Source organism: Dipodomys spectabilis, unplaced genomic scaffold, assembly GCF_019054845.1.
Source record: "Dipodomys spectabilis isolate Male_0828 unplaced genomic scaffold, ASM1905484v1 ptg000158l, whole genome shotgun sequence".
NCBI lineage: Eukaryota > Metazoa > Chordata > Mammalia > Rodentia > Heteromyidae > Dipodomys > Dipodomys spectabilis.
The window spans coordinates 2,928,104-2,941,223 of record NW_024870835.1 but is presented as its reverse complement, the minus strand read 5'-3'; the positions used below and the strand labels follow the sequence as shown (position 1 = coordinate 2,941,223).

Genomic DNA, 13,120 nt, shown 5'->3' with positions numbered 1-13,120 from the left:
GTCTCTTTTTATAACCTCAACTAATAAACCTTATAACAGCTCCTCTGAAATATTACTTAGCCTTAAGAAGGAAATTTAAACAACATGGTGCTAAGTGGAATAAAGCCAAATTGCAAGGGAAATACAATATAATTTTACTTATATGAGGTTACAATAGTCAAAGTCAATAGAGACAAAGTCAATGTTACCAGGGTCTAGGCAGAGGAAGGAGTTTACTTAATGGGGGCAGAGTTTCCATGTTTCAAGATGAAAAAGTTCTAAAAATAGTTAAACAACAGTATGAATGTACTTAATGCTACTGAGCTGGTAGCATTAAACATTTTCAGAATTAAGATGTAGCTTTTTGGCTGGGAATGTGGTTTATGTGGTAGAGTGCTTGCCTCGCATGCAGGAAGCCCTGAGTTTGATTTCTCAGTACCACATAAAGAGAAAAACCTGGAAGCAGCACTGTGGCTCAGTGTAGAGCACTGGCCTTAGGCTGAAGAGCTCAGGGACAGTACCCAGGCCCAGAGTTCAAGCCCCATGACTGACAAAAAAAAACAAAAACAAAAAACAAACAAACAAACCTGTTTAGTTACAAATGTCATAGAATCTCCCTAGGTGAATTTTGTTTTGGAAAAGTTATCTCCAGAGTCCTAGTATTGTCCTTAAGTAGGTTATGGCAGGATTCACTGGTTTTAAGTTTAGGATTATATTGTTACTCTTCATGACATTGTGCTTGTTCATTTGCAGTCAGATATATTTTGCATAGACGTTTTCATATGCTGCACTGTCAGTGGGATGTTTTCTCTTCTTTTCTAGGAGTTGATTGACCTTCTGTTGGTGTTTCATTCATAACTCTTCTGAGAATTTGGATCGATTGAGCCAGGTTGCTCAATAGTGCAGTAATTTTTCCTGAAATAAATTACTTATTTCCACTAAATTTGTTGCAATTAGACTTTGCAGTTATTGTTGCCAACCAAAGTCTTGAGCAAAAACAAAAAACTATAGCATTGTATTCATAAATTGACATGTTGAATAGAAATTTCTCTGTACTTACCAATAACAAAAATCTGTAAATCTTTGATTTACTATTTATATGTGTTGCTGGGCTATAAATCTTTGATTTACCAATTTAGTTGGAAATAAATTATGACAAATATAACTTGTAAGTACAAAAGGAACTTTTAGAAATGCTTGTATCCAGATAGATAGATAGATAGATAGATAGATAGATTCCTAATCTTTGTCTTTTTTCATTTTCTTACTTCTGTGTTTCCTTATTTATACAGACTTCAGGTTTTGCACTGGCACTAGGAAACATTGTTCATGGTTTATCTGTAAGTGGACATGGAAAAGCTGAAGTCTTGGGCAGTAAACTTCTTCCTGGCTGGATCAGAATTGTTCTAGCAGAGGTAGCGGTCATATCTTGTATGCTATTTTACATTTTCATAAAGGAACAGAGAGCCAGTTTATTGGATCATTTATAGGAGTTGCTAAGCTATATAGCTTAACAATAATAAAACGGGTGATTGTGGATGAAAGAGACACACACTTTTAATCCCTTATAAATAATGCATCCTGTCAACCATGGGAATTTTTTTTATAAACTGGAGACTTTATCAATGCTTTCATCTTAAAACAGCATTATGTCTTTTGCAAAATAAAAAAAAAATCAAGATACTTCTAATCTAATATCCTTAATTGTTGCTTTATTTTAGTTTATTGCCATTTTTAATCAAGTATGCAGGTTATGCTGATCCTACCCATTTAGTCCTATTTCTCTATGTAATAATGAACTTTATAGATCTAAACCCAAGGAGTATTTGGTCTTAACAGATTCCAATCCTTTGTTTTCAGGGCACTCCCACAATGCTGTGTCTGGCAGCTCTTCATGGCCTAGTGGCCTTAGTGGGTTCTGAAGGGGATGCGATACAGGTAAAGAAAGGAACTGTCTGTTGAAGGGCAGGAATTTAAGTGTATGCAAAGCCATGGTAAGAACAGAATATCATTTCCTTAATGTGATGAAGACAGACAAATATATGCTCATGGTAATAGTCACTGGGTTCTCAATACCTTGCTGTATGACATAGTACTCTGTGCCAAGAATTTTTTCTGTACAGGTTTGTTCCCTGTTTTGTTTGGTTTGCAAGGATTAAATCTGATTAATCTTGATACTTCCCACAAATTTTCCTGCTTGAGAAAAGTGATTGAATGAGATAAGATATTCAAATCATTCACAGTAACTCCAGTTTGTATCTGTAATGGTTAAATCTGTATCTGTGTTGGTGTTCTTTTCAAAATGTATCTTAAAATATTTTCCATAATTAGCATCGGTATGTATAGATTTATAAGTAATTGTAAAGTAGCTCCTCTATTCACATAGTAAAAGTTTATAAAATGATTGCCACTGCCACACTGAACAGATGCAAAGAAACCAATGACAGCTAAAGTAGAGATGTTGGCCTTAACAGCTCACAGCCTATGTGTTAGAAATATTAGGATATATGATATATTACTACTTACTTAGAAAGTGATTGCTTGTACACTGAATGTAATTATTTATGGTGAGAAGAATGACAAATCTTTCTTCTTACAATTTTAGTTGAAGTCAGAAGCCATCCAGTCTTCTCATTTCCAAGGCAGACTTAATGAAGTCATCAGAACTTTAACTCAGGTGAGAAAAGAAATTGACTGAGACTTTAACTCCTGTTTTCTGCATGGGTGGCAGGAAATGCATCTCTCTTTTTCTATTTCTCTTTAATCCTGTTAGAACAAAATAAATCCTTGATAAAACTTTCACAAATAAAAGAAAATGAACTGAAGATCTCTGAGTAGGAAAACAAATATTTCCTTTTCTTGTCTTTGTTCCCTTTATTTGATACAGATGTTTTAGCTAGAAAATACAGAAATTCTGTTTTCATACTGAGTTTGAGGGGCATTGGGAGTGACTTATGGTCTTGTATTCACTGACAAGTATACACTGTTTCCAGAAAGAAAAAACAAAAAGCTGGTGGTTTTTCAATTATTTCTTGTTGTTTTTGTTGTTGTGGTGGTGGTGGTGGTGGTCTGTGTGCGTGTACGTCTGTGTGTGTGTGTGTGTGTTTGACAGTGATAAGGAACGTAGGGCTTGCACATACTAGTCAAGTGTTCTTACTGAGTTATGTCCCCAGCCCCAAACCTGGCATTTTTGGAGTTAAGTTGCTATTGATTTCCCTTAAGAATTAAAACCTAACCCAACAGGGATTATCAGACCCTCAGAACAAGGAAAAATGGAAGGTGATCAAAGAATAGGACAAGTATCTGAAAAGAATGTTGAAGAGACACTAGTTCAAATGTCACTTATAGAAATATTGGGGTAAATGGTTGTTATTCTCTTGGGAAAGGAAAAAATGAAATATTTCTATCTTTTAAGTTTTTTTTAATTTTTAAGTTATTTATGCTCCTTACATAAAATTTAAAAATACAAAATGAAAGAAGTTGAAAAAATGTCAGTGGTCATGAAGCAACTGGTAATATTTGGTCATAGTTCTTTTTTAAGCATTCTTACTTTGCATTGTTGGTCTTTTTAGCATTTATAGATTGTATTATCTTTTTTTCTCATTAAACATACTTGTAAAATATGATTACAATGCCTACTACATGAAGGAACTTTGTAATACATGCTTTAAGTGCAAACATAAATCTCTGAAAAGAATTTCCTTTGCATACGACTTTTAATGTGCTCAAAAAAAGAATTCTGCAATTTAAGTTGTTATAATATAGGAGAAAATGTATCAGTTGAGCTATTATTTAATAATGTTTGTTATGAGTGATAAAGCAGTATCTCCTTCCATTTCTAGAGGTACTTTAGTCTCTACTCTTTGAATTTTACTATTTTGTAAAAATTTCTTTGAGACAAAGTGATACCAGAGAGAAAGATAGTTTCTGATTGACTATGTAGTTAATTATGTAATTAGTTAACTATGTCCTTTAGCCAACACTAATTGAAAATTTGTATGATTAAAGCCTGGTGTATAGATATTACATGATGTTACATCTTGCAATAAAACATATCAACAACTATAACAATAAATAAAGTGACATAAATTTAGTGACTTCTGTGGGTTACTTTTTATTGAAAAGAGTTTGGATATTGCCTCTACCTTGAACTATAGTTTTCATTTAAAGGTCATCAGTGTCTCTGGGGTGATTGGTCTTCAGTCAAATGCAATCTGGCTTCTAGGACATCTCCATCTATCTACCGTGTCCTCTAATCAAAGCAGAACTTCTGGTAAGATTAAAACCCTGAAACAGTGGTGCTGGAAAAAGGAAGTACTGACTCCAAGTTTGGTAATTTAAAAGCATTAATCTTCATGACTCTCAGTAGGTGTTACTATGTTTTATATCAGATTGAAATGAAGTATTAAGAGGATGCCTGACTTTAAAAGTCACATGACAGGAAATAGTGGTTTGCAGAACCCATGATCATTCACTCTTCCTGTTTGCTTCCTGTAGAGGATGGTGTAGACATTCAGTTTAACTCTCATATTTCACAAATGAAGAATCTGAGGCTCAGAGAGCTTGCATGACTTGCATATAGTTAGTTTAGTGACAAATTTATAAAGAAAGAAGACTGAAGCTTAGAGCATTTTTATTTTACTAAATGTAATGGTATAATGTTTTCATCAAGTCTTTGTATGTATGACTGGGGTTTTTCTAGCCATGATTATAAAATTAATGAGCTATGTACATATAAAGATGGGTGCCTACTAGGTCTTAATATAAGAAAGTTTTTGTGTTTGAACAAAATTTATTGGTACTGGGGTTTGAAATAAGAGCCCCATACTTGCAAGGGAGGGACTCTACCACAAGCCACTCCTCTAGTCCCCTTTTGCTTTAGTTATTTTTGATATACTTTCAGGCTTTAGGCCTGAACCAGCCTGAACTATAATCATCCTATTTATGCTGGGATGGCAGGTGCCTGGCTATTGATTAAGATGAAATCTTCTGAACTTCAATGCCCAGGCTGGCCTCAAACCCCAACCAACCCTGATCTCTTCCTCCCAAGTAGGTAGGCGGCTTGAGCCAACATTCCTGGCTAAGCATTTTCTATTGTAGCTTTTTGATAAAAGCAATAAAAAGGCATTTGCAATCCCTGAATGCTAATTGTTTGTGCTAGAAATTTTGGGGGAGAAGATATCACTGTCAATAGGTCAACTGCTTTCTCTTTTTGGAATTTTGACCCACTGCCAATCTTAGACCCAGGCCAGAGAGGTTATGGTACCAAAGATTCCTCCTTAAAACTCAGTTTCACTTATTTCTAATAGATAGTCTCCGGACAATGTAACCAAGAATGTGGACCACTATAGTTACTGTTTCCCTTGCTTCAGTCACTCCATAGCTGTAAAAATAGGAACACTGGTTGACAGTCTTCCCAAAACAATGAATATTACACAATTGGAAATTGTTATATGAAAACAGGGGAAAAAAACCCAGTCATACTAGAAACCCTTGATAATGCTAGCTCTGAGGATCAGAGCACTCAAAAATATCCTGAGGGGCTGGGAAGGTGGCTCATTGGTAGAGTGCTTGCCTCCCATGCATGAGACCCTGGGTTCAATTCCTTAGCACCACATAAGCAGGAAAAGCTGGAAGTGGCTCAAGTGGTAGAGCACTAGTCTGGAGCTGAAAAGCTGAGGGACAGTGCCCAGGCCCAGAGTTCAGGCCCCACAACTGGCAAAAAAAAAAAGTATCCTGATAAATTAGTGTATGTCCAGTTTTTGCCTTTTTATGTGAGCTTGCAAACAATGTCTCTGATCTTGGTCTTGTTATGAAATCTAGCACACACAAACTCAAATCACAAAGGAGTGAATCATCTTATACCCAGGTTTTTCTGAACAAAGTCATTCTGCATCTGGAAAAATACAACTACTTGTTCTTGATGGAATTTTCCAATTGAGCCATTTATTATAGAAAAAAAACTACCTCATAAAACAATTACAGAAGACTGGGAGGAAAAGGATTTAGGAAACCCTAGGACTCAACTAGCGTAAATGTCACTGCCTCACGGTTCCAGGTCAGCAGCCACATCCGGTTATTTGCACATATTGGACACTTACAGGTCTCTTCCGTAGGAAAGAGACTGGAGCTGTTAATATTGGTCACTGAATTTCCATGGTTCATATATCTGATTCAGCATGTCCTACAGTTACCCTTAGAATAGTGGGCTAAACCTACAAAGCCAGCAGACTCTTGCTGCCCCTAAGGAGGTCACTGACCTGGGCTCATTGATGTGACAATATTGAAAGGATTTTTAAACAGCTTTACTCAAATATTCATTCTCTGTGATTCTTTTCTAGCCTCTACTAGGTTTGTTGCCATTTTGAATCAAACGACATAACTTAAGTGATTACTTCAATGCAGGTCATTTAATCTAATAGAATTAGTTGTAGCCATAGAATATTGTGCTGAAATTAATGGCACAAACATTTCCACTTTGTCTCTGGGCAGATATGGCAGCATGAGATCATTATCTCTCCTTCATTAGTCCTGCCAAGTTCACTAATTTGATCATTTTCTGTATCCACAGTTCCGACTGACTATAGCTATTTGCCTGAAAGCAGTTTTATTAGAGCAGCGATTGGCTTCTTCATTACAGCAGGGAAAAAAGGCAAGTGAACATATTCCTTGAATTTTATCATTCTCTCGCCCTCCACGTTAAGTTTGTGTGTCCTAGAATCTCTAGAATTTAACAATATAGATTTGAAAGACTCTTTTCTTATAATAAATCATCTTTCTGATAGAGATGATCAGAAGTGTTAGCTACAGTAATTGTTACATAAATATATACACGTTGTAGTCTCTTGGAATTGTAGTCTCTGATTGTGGTGGCTCTGTGAAACCTTAATTTTCCATTTGGCTGTTTTAAAAGTGTAATCACACATCACTTTCTCCATCAATTTCAAGTGACTGTGATCTAAGAAGAGAAAACATACCTGGGTGCAGTTTGTATCCCAACACTGCCTTGGAAGAAGGTCGGGACTTTGTGCAGTCACATACAGTGGTTATTCTGTGTTATTAGAGTCACTAGCTTTAGTTTCTGTTTTCAGTTTGTGTTTTTTCTCTGCACACATTTTTTTTTGTGAGTCTATATTCCTACCATTTACATTAGAGCACAAGCAGTTTGAAGACAGAGATTGAGTGCCTTTTGTCTTAAGTGGAGCCAGAACAATGCCATGTGAGTTATGAGAGACATGTTCTCTAATGATACACACATACTTTTTAGAACTATGAGAGAAAAAATGTGCATTCGTTCTAAACATGTCCTGGAGACCAGCTTTGTTAATAAAATATTCTTTCATTGATATTTGTCATTTCATTTGTTCTAGGTTAGGTAAAAATCACTGCCTGCATTTATATTAAGACCATGGTAATTTTGAAAAGGAAAAGTTTTAAAAAGAGTGTTAAATAAAAACCAAGAGTAAATCTGGAGGAAACATTTTGGCTAATGAAGATCTGAGCTTTAGAAAGGAAGTTAAGGTTACTTTGTCTGATTTCCTACTGGGTACAGTAATCCCTAGAGCTTCCAGACAATGAACTATGTTTGTAGTTTGGAGACACATTTCTTTAGTCTGGAGTTATGAAGTAGTACCATTTTCCTAGACTTAGGAATTCAGCTATTTGTTTTTAGTGTTTCTCAATAGAATGTGATATGTGGTTATGTCATTTTAGTATATGGCATATAAACATATTACATGTAATGTACAGGTTAGTTTAATGGCCATATTACTATGAATTAAATCGACTTGTAATAGATATAATAGGTCTTCTTTCATAAGAAATTGAATTCTTACTAAATGTGCATCTAAAGTTTCCATGGCCAGAATAATGTCAGAACTACATATTTTTGTTATTTTCATTAGGTTGTTCATTATTATCTTATGTAAATGATTATATGGTACGGTATTTCCATGAGAAATAAAATAAATCTTAGGTCAAATAAAAGACTCTTTTTCCTTTTCTAGTAAATAAAATATCATTTTGACTCCACAGATCTATATTTTCTTGCAGAAATAAATTTCCTCTGAATCTTATGGGGAATTCTTGCTTAAATGTGACATTTTTGTGATTACATAGTCATGGTATAACAGGAACTGTTCCACTCCAAGGCTGAAAAATCAGGTGGCAGTGGAATTGGTGTTGTGATGTGCAGTCTTGCTGAAAGCTGTTTGAAAGCAGATTAATGAAGTATTAAAAATGCCATATTACCAATTGGATTTTTGGCATTTTCAGGTTGTGGGAGAGGGCTGCCTTCCTGTCAGGTTTGCTGGCTAGATTCACAGGAAAAATCTATTCAGCCTTACACATTACTAATGATGACCCCAGAGGAGTGGGGGCCGTGGGAGGCTGACCTCGGCCTCCCAAGCCCATTTACAAAAACAAAACCAGACCCTGCTCTATGGGACTAAATGGGATGGCCAAAAGCGGAGGTGTGCATGCAAACGAGTGTTTTCTTCTTCAATATGCCCAGCTCATTTGAATTTTAATAACTCCCTTCTGAAGCAGCTTTTGAGTTTAAATGTCTGGATGTCACTCAGCAAAGCCCAGTGGGGCTGCTGATAGGAAGGATAACAACTTGGGTGAACTCTTTTGAGGAAGAAATAGTTTTAGAGAATGATAATTGTGCTTGGCACAGTCAGAAGATAGACACTTCAGAGATGGCATGGTTTCATTACTTCTGGATGCTGTTTTTCACTTTAATAACTTACAGAAGAAAAAAAATGTGTAAGGTTATCCCTGATACATACTTATATGGCAGCATAAGACTGGGCATGGTGATTTCCAATACAGCCAATCAGATTTGAGTAGTGAGCATTTTAATTTGCTTTCTGATGCTTAGTACTTTTCTCATTTTAGATATATTAATACTTTCATGACAGAACATACCAGCTGTTCATAGCATCCATTTCTTCATAGAGCCCTCACTTTAAAACCATAGCAAGTAAATGAAATTCCTTTGGTTGATGATTTAAAAAATAATTTCCTTATATTTTTGTGGGATCTTCTCTTTTCTTCTCTAAAGGCCTTCCTTTTTATTGTCAGATATGTTGTCCCTTAAACTTTGTCATCATTTTCCTCTAGTCATGGGGACATTTCTTTACTATGGTAGGCTTCAGATCTTTGTTCCTAGTTCACTATCTTCTTATATTACTTCCTCCACCCCAGAAAGAGCCTTTTCTTTTTGATTCTTAACTATTTTATCTTCTTTTCTACTTATTGATGAAATCTAAATGTAAAGAGAAAACATATATGTTTTATCAATATTTTATCCACTTTTAAAACATATTTGAAAAAGTACTTAATAAAATAATAATTTCTTTTTAATGTTAATATTAAGTGTTTGTACATATAGAATTGTTTTTGTTATCCTCTTTCTAGGGAATGTGCTGAATGCTTTCTAAGCTGTAGTTTTCTATTGGTCTTTAAGTTTTACAGTAAGAACTGTTGTCTGAGGAAAATACATTTAAATGCATGTGGCACAGTCAATGAATGGTACTTCCTTCATTGGTGGTCTATATTCCTAAGTAGTGGGATTATGCACATATTATTTGTAAGCATAATCTCACTATTTTTTGTGCTTTCTAGAGTTTTTGAGATGTTATTTAGGAAAGCAACAAAACTAGTGAACTCTGGATATAAAGTAAATATTGTGAGAAAGTCATCGTTTTATGAAATTATGGAGTTTGACACCAAGATCATTCATCATTTTTGAAAATCTGAACTTTTAGTGATAATTTATCTTTATAGCCCTTGAGAAATGTTGTTAGAAGTGAGTTATATGTGTTCATCACAAATAAAAATGGTATAAAGAATTAGAATCCTCTGTAATATCTCCACCTAAAGATACTTCCGTTTATATCCTTGTAAATGTACATGTTGTGGTTCAAAATTTTATATTATTTCTTAAAAGAACTTTAGTTATTTTTTTTATCTTTAATGATTTTCCATGTAAATGGACATAATTACCACCCATCTCCTCTAAAAGGAAGTAGGAGAAAGTATGGTAAGAATCCTTTTGCTTCACTTACTAGACATTTGTAAATAGGCTATGTTTTATGTGGATTTGATTTCTATTTTCTTTCTGTAAACATTAAAATATCTCAAAGGGAAAAGTAACTTCCTTTCCCATGGTTTTATCTGATCATTTTAGGTATTAATATTTTAATATTATTATTGCTTTTATGCATACATAATTTTTACATGTTTCCACATATATTTATACATATATATATACTTTATATTTTAAATTTAGAGTTACAAACAAGGCATTATTAATCATTTCATTGTTGGGCATTTAAAATTTTTCCACCATAGTGAACATCTTTGTGCATGTAGCTTTTTCTCTTCTACTGTATATTTCCTTAAGATAAAGTCCCAGCAGTTTATTAATGGGCAACAGTATGAAGATTTCATGTAGAAGAATGACATGCCTTCTTTGCTCTTCAAAAAATTATGCTAGTTTTTAGTTCTTAAACCCTGTATGAATCAAAGCAGTATGTTGTAGAGGTTAAAAGTGTGGGAGCCAGACTGCCTGGGTTTGTATCTTACTTCCACTACTTGCTGGCTGTGTAAATTCAAGCAGGACACTCAAGTCTTTAAGTCTCAGTGACCACTGTACAGTGAACAAAGAAATAAAAAAATGGAATTTATAAGGGATATGTCACTTTATATAACAATCCACAGAAAACTATACTTTCTAGTAATAATATATAATAAAGAAAAAATGTATAGATAAGACACTGATAATAAAAGGCAGTCCAGCGCTAGGGGCTCATGCCTGAAATCCTAGCTACTAAGGATGCTGAGATTTGAGGATCATGGTTCAAAGCCAACCTGGGCAAGAAAGTCTATGAGACTCTTATCTCCAATAAACCACCAGAAAACCAGAAGCAGTGCTGTGGCTTAAGCGGTAGAACACTTGCCTGGAACTGAAGAGCTCAGGGACAGTGCCCAGGCCCAGAGTTCAAGCCCCACAACTGACAAAAAGAATATGATACCTTAAGAGTGCTTTTATTTATTGAGCAGAATAGCTCAGTAGCTATGTACATATGACCACATAAGATGATGCTAAGCAAAATGAACTCCAAGATATGGTCACAGGGGGTTTTTGTTGTTGTTCTTGTTGTTGTTCTCAATCTACTACATGATTTCCTTTTTCTATTGTGTTTTTCCCCCCTATGGTTTATCCCCTGTTTCACTGTATTCAATTTTGGTACCCTGCGTATTGTATATATGTTTAACTGAATTAGGGAAGGGAAAAGGGTACAACAAAATGGCGAGACAAAAGTAAAAGGGGGAACCTATGCAACAGCAATACTCACAAAACAATATGTTGGGCCAAGAGAAAAATAAGGGAAGGGGTAACAAGTTAAATGAGAAATGCAATCACTACCTTACTTATGTAACTATAACTCCTCTGTACATCACCTTGACAATAATTTTTTAAGAGCGCTTTTATTTACATCTAATTGCCCAAAAGAATGAATATATTTGTATATATTTATTATTTAAGAGGGTTTTTTTCTACAATTTAAGTTGATAATACCTGCTTTTTTAGATTTGTACTTTTTAGCCTTTAATATTGAAATGATTTCAAACTTAGGGAAAAGTTGAAAATTTTTATAAAAATGTTTCAAGAAAGCTACAGACTATAAGAAAACACTCTCATGTAACCATCACCCGGAGGACACTACTCATTTCACTAACAATCCCAATGGCATCTATAATAGGAGAAGTTCAGTCTGATATGTTGTTCGACACTTCCTTGTCATTTTTCTTCAGGCATCTAAAATCTGAAACAATTATGTGTTATTATGACTAACATATTCTGAGACTAGAAGCCCTTCTAAAACAATCTAGCTAATTTTATAGAACATTCTTCAGAGGTAAGTCAGTGGTATCATAGAAATGGAACTCTTCTTTTTACTGCATCACATCAGGTAGCACGTGATATCTGTCTCCCTCTACTGTGAGGTTAAGGTTGGGTAAGATGTCTTCTGGGTTTCTCCAAATTAAATTATTTTTTATCCTTTATCATTAGTAAATGTTTCTGTGGAGATATTTTAAGCTTCTACACATTTCTTATTTTTCATTCTATTTTTTCTCCAGTTTTGTTATCCATTAGCATATCTTGTTTGAATTAATTATTAGTATGTAAAAAACAGATATAGCTCAGTAGTTAAGAACCCACCTAGCATGAGCAAGGCCCTTGGTTTGACCCACAACAGAAGGTGGGAGAAGGAAGGGAAGAAAGGAAAAAGGGAGGGAAGAAGGGAGGAAAAGAGAGAGAGAGAGAGAAGGAAGGGAAAGGAAATTATTACTATAATTTCCAAAAAATGATTTTTTAAGTTTTATTATTCTATATACCTGTTATAATGTATATATCCACGCTAAGAATGAGATTTCTATTACTTTCTCCCTTCATTTCCTTCCATTCTTTGCATTAGTGTGAACTTAATTTCCTATTTTATTCATTTATTATTCAATTTGATTCATTATTTGGTTATTCAAGTTGTCCGAGATTTGACCAGTAAGCTTCTTCAAGTAGCTCTTGTGTCCTTTTGACATGACCTTATCATTCTGTTTGTCCTCATTTTGTGACACAGGATGTTCTTGGATTAGCTGTTTGGTCATCAGCTGTATAATAGGCAGGTAGCCTAGTTTCCTTTTGGAAAGGGATGGTATTTAAAAGCCAGGATCTGCGTTCAAAGTCTGTATTGCTTGTGAAGTAAAACTCACTGCTCCCAGACCTGTTCCGTTGACACAGCCAGGAAATAGTCTTTCTCTTTCTTTTATATTTGTATTTGTGAATCTATATCTATACATATGTTTAAATCTATCTCATGTTATTGGCAGTTTTATTTACAACACCACCTTCATATTTCTAACTTCCTTCTCATACAGGAAAAAACTAAGCTTTCAGTGTTCTCAATGTCTTTGCTCAGACCACACATATGTTATCAATCTCCTGCTACCTTTAGCCATCGACACTCAGGCTCTTTAAAAAAAATTTATTGTAAAGATTCTGTACAGAGGGATTACAGTTACATGAATAGGGAATGAGTACATCTCTCGTCCAACATTGTTACCCTCCTTTGTT

The 13,120-nt window shown here is 34.7% G+C and overlaps 1 protein-coding gene across 3 annotated transcripts in view; it reads left to right on the top strand.

The window, feature by feature from the left end:
• Focad (focadhesin) overlaps positions 1-13,120 on the top strand; it is a 264,104-nt gene that overhangs the window by 223,101 nt on the left and 27,883 nt on the right. For all 3 annotated transcript variants that reach the window (XM_042692885.1, XM_042692886.1, XM_042692887.1), the window contains 5 exons: positions 1,272-1,394; positions 1,840-1,917; positions 2,585-2,656; positions 4,150-4,252; positions 6,551-6,631. In XM_042692885.1, coding sequence (XP_042548819.1) covers positions 1,272-1,394; positions 1,840-1,917; positions 2,585-2,656; positions 4,150-4,252; positions 6,551-6,631 — 457 coding nt within the window. The remainder of the gene's footprint in view (positions 1-1,271; positions 1,395-1,839; positions 1,918-2,584; positions 2,657-4,149; positions 4,253-6,550; positions 6,632-13,120) is intronic.